The sequence below is a fragment of the Indicator indicator genome, chromosome 11 (genome assembly GCF_027791375.1).
Source record: "Indicator indicator isolate 239-I01 chromosome 11, UM_Iind_1.1, whole genome shotgun sequence".
NCBI lineage: Eukaryota > Metazoa > Chordata > Aves > Piciformes > Indicatoridae > Indicator > Indicator indicator.
This window is the reverse complement of record NC_072020.1, coordinates 22,512,843-22,532,278: the sequence shown is the minus strand read 5'-3', so window position 1 is coordinate 22,532,278 and position 19,436 is coordinate 22,512,843. Positions and strand designations below refer to the sequence as shown.

The following is a 19,436-nucleotide window of genomic DNA, read 5'->3' as shown; positions in this document are numbered from 1 at the left end:
AGTCAGCTGTTTTGTACTGAAGGTATACAGCTGGGCTAAATTGCTGTCCGTTTCCTCATCTTGAATGTGTTACATCTAGTTACAGTTAGGTGTGAGGGTAAACATTTATAGACAGTTTCTTTCACTTTGATGGTTCGTTTCCATTCATGGATACTCACAGAATCACGGAATCAATAAGGTTGGAAAAGACCTCAAGGATCATCACAGTCCAACCTGTCACCCAAGACCTCATGACCACTAAACCATGTTCACCAAGTGCCACGTCCAATCCCCTCTTGAACACCTCCAGGGATGGTGACTCCACCACCTCCCTGGGCAGCACATTCCAACGTCCAAAAACTCTCTCCGTGAAGAACTTTCTCCTCACCTCGAGCCTAAACCCTGGCTCAAATAATTTACAGTTTTCACACAGGCTAGCATACATAAATATGATACAAAAACTTTTAATGCATTATCTGTTAATTGCGAATCATGATAGAATTATTATCAGATATTGGTGTTCAACTGCTACCAATTAGTGATAAGGACGGAATGAAGTATGATTCCATGTAATCTTTTTATTATTGCAGGTGGACTTCTGGGTTTTGCCTGGAGACACCTAGCTCCTTCTTTATTAAGAAGGCTTTTACATCATCTCACTGATACCTGACAATACCCTTGTGAGTGTAGGTAATGTCCAGTGTGTCATGTAGTACCAAATATTTAGGCAAATAACTTCCAAGCGTTTGGGACTTCATAACATTACTGTTCATGAAATTCTTATGATCAGCTCTGCAAATTAAGTTAGCACCTTTGACTAACATCTTAAATCCTATATGTCACTGAGAAGCAACTTACGCTTATTACATGAATTAGGAAATTAAAAGTGGGATACTTTTATACTGGTAAGATGCTGCAAGTGAAGAGAAGGTATACTGTGGTATAAATACATTGTCAAGCGTTTGATTTAGTTGTCTTCACTGTGGTTGACAATGATGCGTGCATGCTTGCAAAGTGAAACCAGTCATTTCACATTGACTTTTTCTGTCAGGAATGGCATCAAGAATAGATTGTGTGACTGTGATTCAATACAATGCTTTATGAAGAGAACTGATATCACTAAATAATGGGGAAATTAAGAAAACGTGGGCAGCTTTAGAGATAATTATGAATTTGTTCGTGTTTGGTATTCTTACACCCTTGTCTTCCACACAGCCTGATAAATTGTGATTTACTATTAATAAAATAAATTGCTCAGTGTACACACGTGCACAGTTCTGTTTTACTGAATTTGAAAATGTGGACGTTTTAACTTCAAATTCAGTTCATAGTATGCTTCTGTTTTATTTAAGGCAGTAGAAAGAAAGGAAGAGAAAGGGTTTATAATTTAAACTGTTGCATAGATCCCAGGTATATATTTATGAATTCTGTGCTCCAGCTCTTCCATATGCTTACTTGTTTCTGTGAAGCAGCTAACACACCGTAATCAATGTAGGAAATTACATTTCTGATGTTTGTAATGAAGAAACAGAATGTCATATTTTTAAGACAAGTAACCTCAAATATATATTTTTTAAAATGCCTTTTTTTAAAGAAGTATTTGCAAGTGGGATCTATTATGGGGTAGAACAACGCTTTTCATGCTGTATCAATAAATTGCTTCCTATTATTCAGATAATTTAAAAATATGTGTAATTTTAAGTAAAACAATGTTTGTGAATTGTTTCAAATTTTTTCTCATTCAAATATAACTCAAAGGAGATGCAGTTTGCAACAGATTTGCTTTTTCAGAATGTTGTTTCGCCTATGGGGAAATTTTGGTGGGTAGCAAAGCCAATTTGGTTTATAATTAATTATAGCAATATATTTCAGGAAAAAGTTTCTCCTTTACCAGAGTTATTTTAATAGGAACCAGGGTGCTTTTTTGACTCACCTTTTCCTGTGTCATTTACCTCCTTATCCTATTTTTTATGCCTATATCCAACATTTGAACTGTAGATTGCTTGTAGCACTTCAGACTGGATTTTATGCCTACAATACATTGCATGTATGAATTATAATTGCTATGTTCAAAATATGATTTGCTTTGTTTTGTATAAATGAGTACCTATGATTCAAATAATCATAGTGCATGTTACCTTCTTTAATTATATCATTTCGTAAGTTTAACAAAAAATTCCAAATATGTAAGTAAATATTTTCTCCTTGTTTCTTTTACCTCTTCAGGATTTATAGAAAATTTCAGTACCTTTTAAATCCTCGTCAAGTTTATAGTCTTTCTGGAAATGGACCAATGCCAGGGTAAGTCTACAGTTAATATTATTACCAGGAACTCATTTAATAAAATGCTACATAATCAGATGAACAGACTGAGGCATATATAGCATGTTTTGAATGCATCAACACTGCAGACCTCTGAATGTCTGCAGAAATTTGGTGGTATTATTTGTTTACAAGTATAAATGAAGCTACATATCATTTGTTTTGCTGGTAACCATGCAGTACTCTGTAGGAACTGTGGGATAAATTTCTCTCTCTTCACAGCTTTTACTACTGTATCAGCAACTTGAGTTCATGTCAGGGTTACTTTGAGGTTACAAATACCAAGCAGCCCTAACGATGGACATGCAGGATGCACATTTCTTCTACATAAGCACATACATGTCTGTCTGTGTTATATATATATGTGTGTGTGTGTGTGTGTTACAGATATATATTCTTATGCATGTCAAATATAGAATATTGTTTCAAATTAGAGTTGCTGTGCACTGCTTAAAAATTCCATAATCTTGGGGATGTAGTGGGCAGAAAATGACTGGACAGGCTATATTATGCTGGCAGTGACTTCTTACAGGGGCTGAAGTGTGATCTGAGACAGGCAGTAACTCACCTAATACACTTTTTCCATGATTCTTCTTATTTTACATTCATGTGAAAACAGGAGAATCCAGTATGTTCATTACCAACTTTTATCTCCTGAAATTGTCTTCCTTTCAAGTACTGTGTACTTTGGTAGAGGGAAACAGACAGAACATGTAGTCTGTGTATCATTTTGTGTACATTGGATGTTATTTAGTTATGCCACTGATACTTGAAATTTTAAATCAGTGAGAAACGTTGCAGGAGGGTTTTAGGAGATATATGTTCACTGACAGGAAGTATATGCTGTTGTTTGATACTTTTTTATGTTACCTTAGGAGTTTATACTTTTGGTTTATACTTTTTTTTTTTCTTTTTAACTTGGAGGAGAACAGTTTGGAGGCAGAAATAGACATAGTTTGTACCTTGCAAAGTTATATTCATGGATATATTATTGAAAACAATACGTTCTGATAGTTTCTGCAGTACTTCTGGTTTAAGGCCAAATATACAGGAAACTGTTCTCTCTTAAAACCATTCTACATCAGATCTCAGTTCATTTATTTTGTTAGACTTGGGATGTGTATAGCATTGATGAAAGTAAAAGAAGATTGGACACAGTCCTTTTTAAAGTTAAGATTTTCAGGATATCTTGCACTACAGGATAGTTAGCATGCAGCCTTCAGAATGGTGCAAAACCTGCTCAAAAAATGGAACTAATTACATACATTATTTCCTCCGTGCATGTAATGTTATCCTGTACTTGAATTCTAATGCTTAATGCTGTTTTCTTGCTCAAATGGTATTTTTTGTTTGTATTTTGTTACGCTAGTCTTGATACACATGTAAAATTTAAGTAGTAGCAGTCCATAGAGGAAATAGATGAGAAAAATTGCAGAAACTTACTTCTGGGATTCATAAGAAATTTCAAATGAGACAAAGCTAGTAACCAATATTGTTTTGCATACATTATAATAAAAATGCTATATTAGCTATTCAGTTGATGTATTTTAAAACAACTGAGATATTCTTGCTCAAATTCATATTATTTTACTGAAACTTTCTTTTGTAAACAGAACAAAATCGAGCAATCAAAATCCCAAACTGAAATAAAAGCTAACCCCACTTACTGACTGCATTTCCTTCCACTGCTGACTTCTAATTTTCATGTACCTTGTGATGCAAAGGAAAATGTATTTTAAAGCAGAAGCACAAGAGGGCAGTGTTAAGTTCAAACTGAAACCCTTCACTGAAGCGATTTAAACTTGACTCTTTTGAATGGGACAGGTTTTTGTAGTACAGTATTTTCTATTTCTTTTCCTATAAGGAATCAAAATAGTTTTACTTCAGAGTTGAAGAAATTTCTAATTAATTTTCAAACATACTGCATTTTATTAAGCTTATTTTGATTTTTTTTTTTTAATTCATTCTGCAAAAAGGAATAATCTCAAATTTCCAGTTTATCTCCTGCTATCACTTCTTGCCTCTAGCAATGCTATAAAGGCTGCATATAATTTGTCCCTTAAGTGAGCAGTTGAATAAACTCTGTATTTCACTTACCAGTCCTTGTTTCCCTTTCTGCAAGGGCTGGATTGCCTAATAAAACCTGCCAATCCATCCATCCATCCACTCACCCATCCATCTCTATAATGTCATTTATACTGATTGTCAATCAAAATGCTACATTTATTTAATATTGCCATATGTGTCATTTATATTGAAATGGAACAGAGTGGGGGATTGTACAACACAGAGAAAACCAAAACTGTATTCTTCATACTGGTTACTGTTATTTAGTGGATAGGGATTACCATAATGTGTATGTATTTAAAAGCATCTATAATTATTGTAATACATTTTAATTGGGTCTCTTTTGAGGTATTTTTTGGTTTGAATACTGATTTCAGACATGTTTACTCAACCTATAGAATGTTTTGTATTACCAGGGTAAAATATGCATGTTGTTGGTAGAGCCAAGCTGTCTGTTTTAACCTACAAGTTAGTATTTTTTTTTATTTATGATGGCATTTTTCTCATAGGTTGCTGTCATCAATGAAGAAGATAACGTTCACAAGTTTTATAACTTTGGTTCCAAACATCTGTGCCTAACATGATTAAGTATTTACAGTTTGTTTCTGTTAAAAATTGAACTAGCTCCTGTATAGATCACAGGGACAAAGACAAAAGAAATAGGAGACCAATAAAAACCTAATTCTTAGGGGAACTGTGAAACTGTTGTATGTTTCTTTGAAAAAGCCAACAGTTCAGTCAGTAGGTTTTTCATTCTTCTCTTCAGTGGGATAACCATGTTCTTTCATAGCAGTGTGTTGGAATAAAGGGCTCCATAGCAGACCTGAGCTGGAACAAGGTTAAAATAATCTTTGTTCAGATGAGGAAGGGTCATATTTGAATTTCTTTGAAATCTGAAAATAACACATTTCGTTTTCCTGTTTGGTCCTCTCCCTTAAAAAGAAGCAAAGAAACAAAACCCAAACCAAACCAAGCAAACAAAAAATCCCCAAAGCAACTTGCCCCCAAAACAAACAAAAAACTACAACCAAAACCAAACTAAAGAAAGCCACAACCCCCTTTCATAGTATCAGCTATTGTGCATTTTTTTAACAAAGATGCTGCTGTGTAGCAGGTCAACAGAAAAATACTTGAACAAATTGACAATGAGTTTTAGTATTGATATCTGAATTTGCAATTACTCAAGTGGATGTGTCACCTACTTCCATAACGGATGGGATGATACTTGGAGAACTCTAGGGAAAACAACAAAGACACTTCTTGTAGCTTCTTAGCATGCCTAAGCTAAGGTATTTGTCAAGACATAATCTATATAAAAATATGTACATGATGCAAATAAATGGCACTGCAACTGACATTCTGATATTGATTCCTTTCCAACGATGGGAACTGACCTGATGCGAGGTCTGAACATCAAGGAGCTCTCAGCTAAATGGCAACAGTACACTTTAAACACTGGTATAATAATTAACGGTTTAGACAATCTTTATCTGGGAGTAGAGAGATATGGGTGAGCTGGAGATATCTGGAAAGTCTGCAGCTGAACTCAGGCGTAAAAGGTACTCCACAGTTATAGACTACAGTTAACAAAGTGACGTGAAAATTACCAGGCTGATCCATTGGGTAATTTGTGCCTAGCACCTGTGTTTCTAGCTTTGAAAAGAGTTTCCCTGTTTGGTTGTTATATCTCTATAGGAGTCTTCTGCTTCTGACAACAACTGTTATTGTGGATTTAATGATCTTGAAGAATCTGAAATTCAGTTATTGCTCACCTAACAGAGAGGTAAATAATAGCTGGATGAATAGCAGTTGAGCTACAGACCCACATGACTGTAGAGAGGTCACCGTTTCACAGAGGCTTTGTCACTCTGAAAAGGCTCCCATTCCCTTAACTCCATTTAAAATGTAATTTATGTTATTTTTATTCTCTCTATAGACATTATATCCACAAAAGGTACATTTCTTTGTAACTGCCTTAAGCATTTAATTTGGAGAGTATGTATTTTTAAAATTCTATCTACAAATTTATCTCAACAGGCTTTTTAAATCTTAAATTCTGTCCACTTACAGCCAAACTGAATCCCTACAACTTACTCTGCAATTTTGTTGGAAATATACAGCACCTGGGCCTTTATAACATCACAAAGCAATAGGCCTATTTTGAAAATTACACTATTTTCCCTGATTATTGGAATTGACTGCTAGAGCATTTCTTTGCTGTTGGACATTTGGAATATCCAGAGTATTCCGGGAAGACACACACCAAGAAAAATTATAGACAGTAATAACTGCATAGTTATTTTCTCCTGAGCAAAACCTTGAACCTGCTCTGTTTTTCTTTGGACTAATTACATTTTTGTCGAAGAATGGCAAAGCAAAGTATGGTTGGTTTGTTGTGCCCTAATTATTGAAGTACTCTTGTGCACCATAAATCAGTCATACGGAGAACTCAGTAAGTCTTCACATGTGAAACTTAAACCTTGGATTTAGAGATATATTTTAAACAGCTGTTTAATAATATTTTTACTTATATGACATCTGTGGTGCTTGCTGTATACATAGCAAAGTGTTTAAATATTGCAAATATCACTGATTTCCACTCCTGTCTCAGTCTAGACTGCCAAAGCTGTGAGCCAGATTCATTCACCTCTCTCATAACCATTGTAATTGTTCAGTAGTCAGTTTGCCACACACAGCCTCTCTCTGAAATCTGTTATAAAAGCCTTTGCCACATCCTTTAGCCTGCTTATCAACTTGCTCTTCTCCCATTCCTGAACTGGTTCTTTTTTCTTGATCACCCTAAAATAAGCTTTTGACTGTCACAGTTAAGTTACTTTTGAATGTATGACATCTAGCATCTTCATTCCTCCCACTACCCAGCATATATTGATTCAGATTCCCTGCAAATTCTTCTGTATTTGTTTTTCTGCAAGGCTGCAAGGTATTGTGGAGATAATGTGGGTATTAATGCAGATAAAGCAAATTTCATTCTTGCAAGGATCATAGGTTTGACTCTATTGTTTTATATCTATACTGGAATGATTTGGGGCTGTGTACTGACTATAGTGCTACACAGCTAAAATACATTGGTGTATATCTTAAGCAGTAGTCATGAAAGACCTCAGTTTTGGTTGGACAGAGCTTTGAGCAACTTGATCTTGTGAAAATGTCCCTCCCCATGGCATGGGGATTGGATTAGGTGATCTTTGAAGCTATCTGCCAACCCAAACCGTTCTGTACCTTGTTTTTCAAAATGCACTTTTAAAAAGAGTAGAAAGGAGAACCCTGGGAGCTACCAAACCGTTAGCCTCACCTCTGTGCCTGAAAAGGTCATGGAACAGATCCTCCTAGAAGCTGTGCTAAGGCAACACAGAGTACAGGGAGGTGATTCAAGACAGTCAGCATAGCTTCACCAAGGGCAAGTCTTCTCTGACTAAACTAGTGGCTGCCTGTGATGGAGTGACTATATCAGTAGACAAGGAAGAGCTATGGATGTCATCTACCTGGACTTCTGTAAGGCCTTTTACACAGTCTTCCAAAACTTCCTAAATTGTAGAGATACAGATTTGATGGGAGGACTGTTTGGTGGATAACAAATTGGTTAGATGGTCACATCTGGAGGGAAATAATCAATGTCTCCATGTCTGGATGAAGACTGGTGACAAGTGGTGTCCCTCAGGGGCCTGTACCAGTGCTATTTTGTATCTTCATCAATGACAGACAGTGGGATCAGGTGCACTCTCAGTATATTTGCAGAAGGCACCAAGCTGAGTGATGTGGTCGACACACCTGAGGGATGCATCCAGAGGGACCTGGACAAGCTTGAAAAGTGGACCCTTCGTGAACCTTATGAGATTCAACAAGGGCATGTGTGAAGACATGCACTTGAGTCAGGGCAACCCCCAGTATCAGTACAGGCTGCAGGACTGAGAGCAGCCTTGTGGAGTATGACTTGGTGCTACTGTTGGATGAAGAGCTGGTCATGACTTGGCAATGTGCATTCGCAGCCCAGAAGGCCGACCATATCCTTGGCTGCATCAAAAGAAGCATGGCCAGCAGGTCAAGGGAGGTGATTCTGCTCCTGTACTCCACTTTGGTCCAGCTCTGGAGTTCTTGGCACGAGAAAGATGTGAACATGTTCAGCAGGTCCAGAGGCTTTGGCCACAAAAATGATCGGTGAAGTGGAACACCTCTGCTATGAGGAAAGGCTGGGAGAGTTGGGGTCATTCTGCCTGGTGAAGAGAAGGCTCTGGATGACCTTATTGCAATATTTCAGTACTTAAAAGGGATCCACTAGAAATATGGGGACAATCTTTTCAGCAGGGCCTGTTGCAATAAAATAAGAGGTGGTGGTTTTCAACTAAAAAATAGGAGATTTCTACTAAATATAAAGAAGACTTGGGTTTTTTTGCAGTGAGAGTGGTGAGACACTGAAACAGGTTGCCCAGAGAGGTGGTAGAAGCCCCCATACCTGGAAACATTCAGGTTTAATTTGGATCAATCTCTGAGCAATCTGATTTAGTTGCAGATTTCCCTGCCCATTGCAGGGGAATTGCATTAGATGACTTTTAAAGGTCCCTTCCAACCCAAACCATTCTTTGATTCTATGGTTCTGTATTAATGGTATAATTGAGTGTGAAGTATGTTATATGGGCCACTGTTGTCAGTGTTGGGTACCTGACAGTAAGATGTCTCTTGTATTCATGTAGTTACTCAATATCTCCTGTGATGACACATTGAAGGACTGGGATCCTGTTTTTCTAAATGTGCCCTCATGGTTTGTAGCAAAGCTGTGATTTGAAATTGGCAGCCACCTTTGTCTTTTAAAGTATTAACTGAAAACAGTATTTTCAGCTGCAATACATGCATCTACCAGTTAACTTTTGCACATTAAAAAGGCATTCCAAGAGAGGAGTATATTGCCTCATGCAATGAAAAATTTGAGTTATGGAAGTTATTTTTATTAGAATGATTCACTGGAATTACTGAGCTGTTGGAGTAAGTCCAGAGGAAGGCTGCAAAGATGATCCAAGGGCTGGAACACCTCTGCTGTGAGGACAGGCTGAGGGAGCTGGGGTTGTTCATCCTGGAGAAGATTCTGAGGGTACCTTAGAGCTGCCTTCCAGTACCTAAAGGGATCCTACAGGAAGGCTGGAGAGGGATTTTTTTCATCAGGGTGTTTAGCAACAGGACAAAGGAGAATGGTTTTAAGCTGAAGGAGAGTAGATTTAGACTGGATATTAGGAAGAAGTTCTTCGGTACGAGTGTGGTGAGACTGGAACAGGTTGCCCAGGGAGGTTGTGGATGTCTCCTCTCTAGGGATATTCAAAGCCATGTTGGTTGAGACCTTAAGTAGTTGTGTCTAATTGAGAGGCATCCCTGCCTATGGTAGGGAGGTTGGAGTAGATGATTTCTGAAGTCCTATCCAATCTAAGCCATTCTATGATACTGTCTCATGAATTACAGTATAGAAGAAACTTTAACTGACATGGCAAGCTCAGCTTGGCAGTCTAGAAGAGGAAAAACTGTGTTTAGTTTTAATTCATATTCTTAAGTAAATAACCCCTTGGCAGGGATTAATTTGTTTTGTTTAACGAAATGGCAGCGATATAGTCGCTATAATAAAGGAGTAAACATTGCAACAATGCAGTTGCCTTGTCTTTCAGCTTGGCACACTTCCCTATGGACAATTTAAGAGGACTCAGTGGTGACTTGAATATTTTAGATAAAACCCAGCATTGTGAATTCACAAGTGGACAAAGGTTCTAAATTACAGGATTCACCTGGAAGTGTGAGATACCTATCAGATTGGTCCTTCATCAGCATAAACCTGTTAATAGAAGTTTAGCAGGGTCCAATTTGCTTTCAATTGGTGATATTGAGGGTGAACTAAATTCAAATACAGCATAATTTGTATTCCAACATGGAAGTGTTCTACTAGTTCTCTTGTAATTATCAAAGTGATAAGTATTACTGTGACTATAACAGAGCTCAAAAAAAAATAATACAGTTTCTCTGTAAATTATAATGCAGAGCTTCTGAAGTCCTCTACTTTGCAGCTAATTACAATTAGATGCAAGTGTTGTAATTGGCAAAATTCATGTACTGTCTGTAGTAAAATTAAGAAGCTGTGAGACAAAAGTATTTACAAGTTCTATTGAATTCAGATTAATCAGGGGTAACTGTAAAAGAGCTCAGTAAAAATACAACTTTAAGCCACAAGAGCTGAAGTAGCTTTATTGCCATTTAGATGATTCAAAAAAAAAATCTCTAATGAAGGCAGATACTGAGGTCTGTGCTCCTTTTTTCACACTTTGATCTTCTCTGCAGTGGACAAATTGACCAAGTTAAATAGTATTTTTATATCCAGTGATAATTTGCAGTATACCTTATCCTCAGCTGATACCTATCCTGAGATGCTAAGATCAGTGAATTATTCTCTGCTATTATTGGTTTTAATTTTTTACAGAATCACAGAATGTTAGGGTTTGGAAGGGACTTCAAAAGATCGTCTAGTCCAAGCCCTCTGCCAGAGCAGGATCACCTAGAGCAGATCACACAGAAATGAATCCAGGCAGGTTTTGAATATCTCCAGAGAAGGAGACTTCACAACCTCCTGGGCAGTCAATTTCTGCCTCCACACACACAGTGCTGTTATGCCAACTTGTGTGACTGAGCACCTGAAATCTCTGCATAGTGCACTGCTTTTGGATATGACATAAACAGGTACCTAAGTGGAAAATGTTGTAACGTAAATTTTAAAATAATTTGACTGAGACAGGATTTTCTAAAACATTTCTATAAGATTAAGGGGGCATGGGGGATGTAGGAGTGTGTCAGGGTGCTACCTGTGCATAAATTTGTGATGCAGCAGCAAATAGTTAAGCCTGTGTTTTATTAATAAATAATTTATTTTCAGGCATAGGGATTTGATGAGGTGATTATGAGACACTGAATTGCAGTAGTTTAAGTAGCTGAAATATAGGTGCCATCTTTTAGGTAGAAATTGTTAATTTATCAGCAGAAACTCTATACTTGCCTGTCTCTGATCCTTGTGTCTGTCAAAATAAAATAAAAATGGGCTGGCATCAGCCACCTGTAGTGGTTTAAATTTGCTTTACTTTTAGCAGACAAGAAACTGGATTAGGGAAGACTAGAACAAGTTGATTTACAGGGGAGATAGCAGGATGAAGATTGCTATGGATAGGTTTTCCAGTTCATTCTAATGATGGTGCCCATTTAGGTTAATTATTGACTGCTGACTAAGAGTTACGTAGATGCTTACAAAACCTGTGAGTATGAAAAGTTGGTAGATACAGGAAGAAAAAGGATGCTGCAATGTAATGATAGAGGAATTCAATTATCAGTCAAGAATTAAATGATCTTGTCAATTCTGGTGATATAAATGCAATCAAACATAATAGTCTCTTGTAATCCACATTTAGGGATTGGTTGTACTGAACTGTTGGTTGTACTGCTCTTTTCTCAGTAGAAAGGAAAGTGATTCATTTTCCACAATCATCTAACAGTTCACCCTGCAAATATAATCTACTGTTGTAAGACTTTAGTATACAACAATAGTTTTTGTTTTGTGGCTTATTATAGTTATAGCTTTTCGTCTTTTATTTGAAAATGTATCAGGAGTTTTCTTTGTCCTATGGTAGGAGATGTTAGAAGTTCTGCTAATCGTTTTGGTTTCCTTTTTGAAAGTGATTGAAGAATGACTGCAACTTTGGTTACAGTTTGTACCACCCTGATGTTCTGGTGTATCATTCCAGCTCCACCAGCTTCAGTGACGTAGAAAAGCTTTTTATTATGATGTCAATAAAAATCATATCTGCATAAAAGACTACCTGTTCCATAAATAAGGGTGTGGGGGTTTTTTAGTGGCAGTATTTTTTCCATTAACAACACCCCAACAAAATAATGTTTTGTATTAAATGATTTTGTGTGAATTATGGTACAAATTAATTTGATACCAATAAAATACATGTTTTGAAGTTTCTGATTTACCTCTTTCTCATAATGCTATTTAATTTCTGTCAGGCTTACTGATGTATTTTCTCTAAAGATTTTTGATATAATGGCCATCTGTCCTTTTTACCTAATGTCATACTTGTCATGTTGGGCTGTGTAAAGCATAATCATCCTAATTGTTGAACAACGATGGTGGGTTTTTTTGAAGTAGATAAAACATTAGATATTGAGACCCACTGTAAGTTAGTTGATGTATATTATATATACCTGGAATTCTTATGCTATTTTAAAAATCAATTCAAGAAAATGGGACTAAATTTTCTGTTCTGGTCCTTTACCTTAGTCTGACAATGCACAAAGTCTTTATGATGACTTCCATTTTTTTTCCTCTTTTTTTTCTCTATTTTAAACCACTTCTGCTAATTTAATTTATTTTTTGTTAAACATAAAAATGTTCTGTGGATAAGAGATAACAGATGCTATTAAAACACTAACTAGCTAAAGCAACATTGATAAGCAATACTTAGTCTTTACCTTAAGTTCTACTAAGAAATCTGTCAATTTTCTTTTTTTACAGTTATAATACTGAGTTTGAATAAAACCCTATAAACAGTAGACCATGTTCCCTTCTCAACTCCTAGTGTAGGCTGCACATTTCAATTCAATGAGTGAGATTTATTTACATAGTTAATTATATAACTATATTTAATTTTATAAATTAACTTCATTTTATAAATATTTATATTTATTACAGTATATTTGCACACGCTCTATTTGTATATGCAAATATGTAATGCACAGTGTATTATACTTTATGTATTCTATATATTATGTGAATTTATATAATGCATATATCATTTTTATATTTAAATTTATGAAAAGGAAAATTCATGTAAGCTTAATGCTATATTATGAAATTATTTGGAAAATTTATATGAATATGAAATGTTCCAGGGGAATTATGAATGAAGCTTATTGATAATTTTTGGTGATATGTATTTTTGAGGTTCTTCAACTTTATCCCCAAAGTTACACTTTTTCAATGAAGTTGAAATAAAAAGTCAAACAGAATGAATGTTTCGTAGCCATATGGTGAAAACACTTGTTTAAAAGAAGGAAAATAAGGTTTAAGTCTATGTTCTGCTTATCTGGAATAATGCTAGGATCAACTCTGTACCTTTGGTCTTGGATTGGTTTTGTTGTTTTGATTTTTTTTTTTTTTTTGTTGGTTGGTTGGTTGTATTTTTTTGTGTTTATTTGTTTTTCCTAGGCTTAATTTTTGATATCTGTTCCATGTAGTAGAAATGCTTAAATATTCGTAGAAGTTAGTACCCTGCAATCACCTCTGACTATAATTTGACTTTAAATTAATCTGAAATACCCTCAGTACTGGAAGCAATATAATTAAATCTGCTGATTTTATAGTGTCTCAATGCATTGGGATGAAATGGGAAAGCTGGGAGGTGTTTGTCCCTTTGCCAGGTCTTGTGGAGTAACAGAGATGTGCACCTGTGGACCAGGGCATATCTCAGTGCCCACTCTTACAGTGGTAGGAGGTGACTTCCAGCAGAGGGTCTTTCAGCACATATGCTTATTAGAAGATATTTTCCCTAAGTGTTCCCAGACAAATTTGGCACATGAAATTTTGGATCTGAAGGCATCCTATAGCACTTGTCCTGCGGATGTGTGAAATATGACCTAAAAGGTGAGAAGGGTAAAGGAAAGTTTAATACAGAGTGGGTAAACATACTTCAGACATTGTACTTGACACCTGAAATTGTCTCAGAGCTCTTCTGAGCAGAGGAACTTAGAGGGAGTGGGACAACAATGTTCTGGTCTTAAATCTATGTAACTTTGCTAACCTTGAATCTGTGGTGTGAAACTAAGAGAAGTAGTTGTTTTGTGGGAGTCTACATCTTAAATAACATTTTTGACTGCTATGCTTTTCATTTCCTTCTCCCATGATTTTTCTTTCACTATGTAGTTTTTCATGTGTCCATGATTTTATAAAGAGTATCAGAAGGATTAAAAAAAAAACTTTCTAGGGTCAGGAATACCATTCTGTGTGCAACATTAAAGTTTGATATGGAGAACAGCTTGAATGAAACACTTGCAAGTTATTGTATGTATTTATTTGTATTTAAGATTTTGTGTGCAATGCACTAGTTGTGCATTTATTAGGAGACTGCAGACTGGAAATCAGGTGTGCTCACTAGAATATAGAATGATATACATTAAGATGTCTGTGACACTAATGAAGAGAATATAGGTGAATGTTCATATACATTCATATATATAGATAGGCACACACACACACATATATATGTGTGTATATAAATTCAGCAGCTTGTGTATCAGAAGCTCTCCTGAAAAGATGCTTTTGAATTAAAAATATTGCAACTTAGAACTGTTTTAATACATCCTCACTTTTCAGCAGCATGGAACACTCATATTGAATGAAGTGGATAATAATATGTGGTAATACTGTCCAGGACTCAATGGATGTGGAAGCAGTAATGGCCAAGATATTTCATAATGCCAAAGATATTTCAGTTTTAAAATATGGTTTGAAGGATGATGGAATGGGTGCATTCAAACTGGTGCTTTCTCATTTTGTATTAAACCATGGTGCAAAGTCGTTCTTATCAACCACAACATGTTCAGCTCATTATGTGTTGTTGTACTAACCAGAAATACGCAGTTTTCATATGCTTTTTATAGCACCTCACAAAGAAATGTTGTGGCTAATAATTTACCCACCTTAGAGGTTTTTTTTTTCTCTTGAGGGAATAAATATCCATTTGCACTTAGGTAAACAGATAATGTTTTCTGATGATAGTTTCAAACAAGATTTGAACTGAGACAAGGATTTGGATTAACCCTCAAGTGCAGGCTATTTCTAGTATTAGTGTACCATAATAACTCTTGAATTGACATTTCATATTAAACTTTTCAAATAATACCATGTTGGATTGTGTTTGTCTAAAAAATGAATGCATGAGCAGAGGTGATTATTTCAAGTCTTCACTTGCCGTGTACTGTTAAATGAAATGTCTTAAACCGTAAAATGTTTGCATAATGTACAATACATTTGTGATAATTAAACAGATCTCTTTGTTTACTGTTTCTAGGTTAAATTTTTTCCGAGATGTTGCTGAGTTCAGAGTACTAGCATGTGGTGGAGATGGAACAGTAGGCTGGATTTTGGATTGCATAGGTAATCAATAGCGTTTACAGAATTATCTTGGACTCATGTTTTCATTTTACTGCTTCCTATATGCCAAAGAATGCAGACAGCTATTTAAAATAACAGCTTGTTCATACAGATACTTAAAACAAGAGCTTGTTCATTTTGGGGAAATGATTATTTTTAAGAATATTGACATCGTAAAGAATATTCAAAATCCCTAGATATGCTTAGTGTTTGTAGCCCTCTGGATTTCCAAACATCAAGGAATTTGAATCAATCTATTTTAATTTCAGTTGAAAGTTTCTATCCCAAACCAAATTAAATGGAAGTTTATTCTTTTAAGAACATTTACCTTTGCTCAATTAGTTTTTTCACTTGCCAAATTTTTGTCTACCATCTATTAGCCCATTATCTCTGGTATGGAATATTAGCCATTTAGTTTGGGAGTTCTTTCTGTCAGTTGGCCATAAAGTCCCCAGTACCAATCATTATGAAGGCCTAGGGGTCAAGATACTACAAACGTCTCAAGGCTTACTAGGGAGAACATCTTCCACACCATGTGGTTGTTTATTTGGCATTAGTGAGGCTGCAGAAAAAAGAGGAATGCATGACAGTGCAAATTAGGAAAATGAAGAGAGGTCAACTGAAAGTTTAGGTGAAGAATGTTTGAAAGCCTGTGCTTTATGGGAGGTGAGGACCAGAAAACATGTTCAAGTTCAATGAAAAGTAAAAGTCATGAAGGAATGGATGATAGCAAAAAGATATTTCTTGTCTTGATTTAAAACAAAACAGAACTAAAACAAACAAACAAAACTCCACCAAAACCAAACCAGAGAAAACAACCTATTATTTTTTTTCCCAAATGCAAGCTGTTGCTTGTAACCCTTAAATAGCTTTCAAAGTTGTAAGTCAGTGTACATAAATATCAAGTGTTTTGCCTAAACTTGAAGAGGTGAAGTTTTGCAGCTGTTAATTGTGTCATCACATTAGAACTCACTTCATGAGGTCTAGAATGTCATGCAGTTACATTTTCTTTCAGTGGCATAATTTGGGGAGAGGGGGAAAAAAAGGCTGATTTGTCTTCTGCAACAGATTTTTTTTTAGTGCAAACTAAGAAATTATTTAGGGGGTCTGGGGTCTGGTTGTTTGATAGGCACAGCAAGTAGATTTTTTCCATGCTGCATTTTAGCATACAAAAGCCCTTTGGTGTAGAAAGTTTAAGAAATCACCTGTTTCGAGAAACAGACGTTTAACTGGTTTGATCTTTTCTTTCCTGATCTCCTGATATACAAATTATCTTAGCAGAGAGCAAAGCAAGAGGAAAAGAAAAAAAGAAAAAAAAAGGAAAGAGAAATAAAAACATGAAATAAAATTTTAAAAATAAAAATAAACCCAAACAGTAAACGAAAAACTAAACAAAAGCTTTCTTCCCCTGGTTTGAGACTTTTAAACTTTTTTGTTGTTTCTTTTTTTTTTACACTGATATTGTGAATGTGAAACCTTCCTAAAGTGTTGATGTGAGAAACTGATAAATGATATGTCCCTTGCCACGTCCATTCCAATTAAATGGGGAGTTTGGACAAATTACATATTTGAAATATTATACCTGGCGGATAGCTGCCCCACTTCCAGCTTTCAGAAAAGCTGTATTAGCTGAGAAGAGTTTTTCCCATTGGATTTTGAACAGAGATATTTTGGCTTGAAATGCTAGAAAAGTACCAGTAAAGAGTCAAAAGACACTAAATTAGTATATTTCAAAGCATTACTTCTTAAATACAAAATACTGACTTAGATACTTCATCAGATAGACCAATGCTCATTTCAAATAGATTTAATTCTTGATGGGCAAATCACTCATGTTGATTCCAAGGAGTTCTGGTTAATGGTTCTTCTGTATAAACACAAATCCAAGTGAGTATGCAGTTAAACACAAATTTGGTTTAAGATTAATCTCCTTACTTGTGCTTGTTAACTATTGCTCTCTAGCATTCATAGCTGGGAATGGCAGAGCTGAAAGCAACAGTGAACACAGTATGTTCAGTCTTGGAAAGATCTTTGGTACAATTGTTTGGGAATGTTTATCACATCCATGGGTTACAAAAGTCTTTGTGATAACAATTGAGTAAATTAGGATTAAGAATTGAATATTGACTGGAGAAGGGTCTGCATAATGGAGTGGCTTGGTGAAATGCTTGTTGCTAAGCAGGCAGCATAATCTCATATACAAAACGTGTATCACTGTGATGTCTTTCACTGAAACAGAACCCAACAGAGCTACTGTATCAGTACCAAACAATCAGACTTTTTTGTTCATTAGTTGTGTTTTTTTCCTTCTTTATTCACAGAGAAAGCAAACTTGATTAAGCATCCTCCAGTTGCTATCCTGCCTCTTGGGACTGGCAATGATTTAGCAAGGTGTCTGAGATGGGGAGGAGGTAAACAAAATTAAAATACAATTCATTATGTAATTAAAAGGAAAAAGAGTAACTTTTGCATCAAATTCCACTCTCAACATTTGGTTTTCTTTTTTATAATATATAAAGAGTCATTGCCACCTTTCCTTTTTTGGGAATTAGCTATCAGTAAATGTTATATGAACGATTTTATAGATATTAAGAGTTGTAATCAGTCTTCATACCTTTTTTTGTAGCTTCTGCTGACACCAAAAAGGCTCCAAGGTTCAATGAGAGTTATATATAAGTATTTGGTTGGCTTTTTACCATCTTTATTGCAGTTACTTCTTTGATCAATACCTTATAAAGGGAGTATTCTTTAATGGATTTTAATTGAGAATGTTCTGAAAGGGTTACTGAAAACAGCTAGTAATGGGTTGGGGGTGGTTTCATTTTTTTTAATGTTAAGAAATATTAAGTGACAAATGTCTCAGCTTCAGACTAGTTCCTTGATCCACTCCCCTTCTCTTTTCCTTCAGAATATTCCAGACAGTAAGTGCTATGGTGCCATTTTTCAGGCAATGAGAAGGCAAAGAATGGTGAAAGGAGAATATATGTAAAGTCAAACCTTTAATACTATTTGCAAACATCCCTGCATGTATGGAGCCTACCTTTTAGCTCCTGCAATAATTTATTTCCATTCAGGATTTGCATTACAGGATAATTTGAAGGAGACAAAAAAGAAAATCTTAGGCAAGTCCCAGTCTCTGATTGAAAGCATGTCGGTTTGTGGGCTCACAGCCAGTTGTTTCAGTAGATACGTTGTATGTTTGGAACTTCTCAGTCTTTGTAGATATCTCTTCCTTCTTCTGTCTCATGATGGCAATGTTCACTGTGAGGATAACAAAACACTGGAACAGCAGCCAATGCAGATTGCGGAGTCTCCTTCTCTGGAGACATTCAAAACCTGCCTGGATGCCTTCCTGTGTGACCCACTGTGTAGGTGATCCTGCTCTGGCAGGGGAGTTGGACTAGATGATCTTTCAAAGTCCCTTCCAACACCTAACATTCTGTGATAGCAAGTTTTCTTTCTAGATGTCTGCCTTGTTACCAGGTAGTCTTTAACAAATTCTCAGTAGTTTCCATGCTGTAGAACTTTCTTAAGCATGATGTTCTGTCAAATCATTTCAGAACCTTCTTTACTTTCTGTCATGACTGGTGATTGTTTATTTGCATACAGTTGGGGAGGAGAAACCTAAATTAACCAAACAAAACCCAATGAAATCAGCCTTTCTTCACTTTCCGAACAGTTCATAGAGTCATAGCATAATTCAGGTTGGAAAGGAGAAGGATTCAGAGGAAGCTGCTAGTCCAAAATCATGTTCTAAGCAGGGTCAATGAGACAATTCAATTACATTAGTTAAGATCAGTCCTTCCCCTCATTTTTATTTATTTACCTTCCCTTTTGCATGATTCCGTCTGGACTGTAGTAGGAAAAGACAGTATGA

General features: G+C 35.8%; 1 protein-coding gene across 6 annotated transcripts in view; it reads left to right on the top strand.

The window, feature by feature from the left end:
• DGKB (diacylglycerol kinase beta) overlaps nucleotides 1–19,436 on the top strand; it is a 298,275-nt gene that overhangs the window by 89,009 nt on the left and 189,830 nt on the right. For all 6 annotated transcript variants that reach the window (XM_054385164.1, XM_054385162.1, XM_054385161.1 and 3 more), the window contains 3 exons: nucleotides 2,206–2,280; nucleotides 15,477–15,562; nucleotides 17,881–17,970. In XM_054385164.1, the coding sequence (XP_054241139.1) occupies nucleotides 2,206–2,280; nucleotides 15,477–15,562; nucleotides 17,881–17,970 (251 nt within the window). The remainder of the gene's footprint in view (nucleotides 1–2,205; nucleotides 2,281–15,476; nucleotides 15,563–17,880; nucleotides 17,971–19,436) is intronic.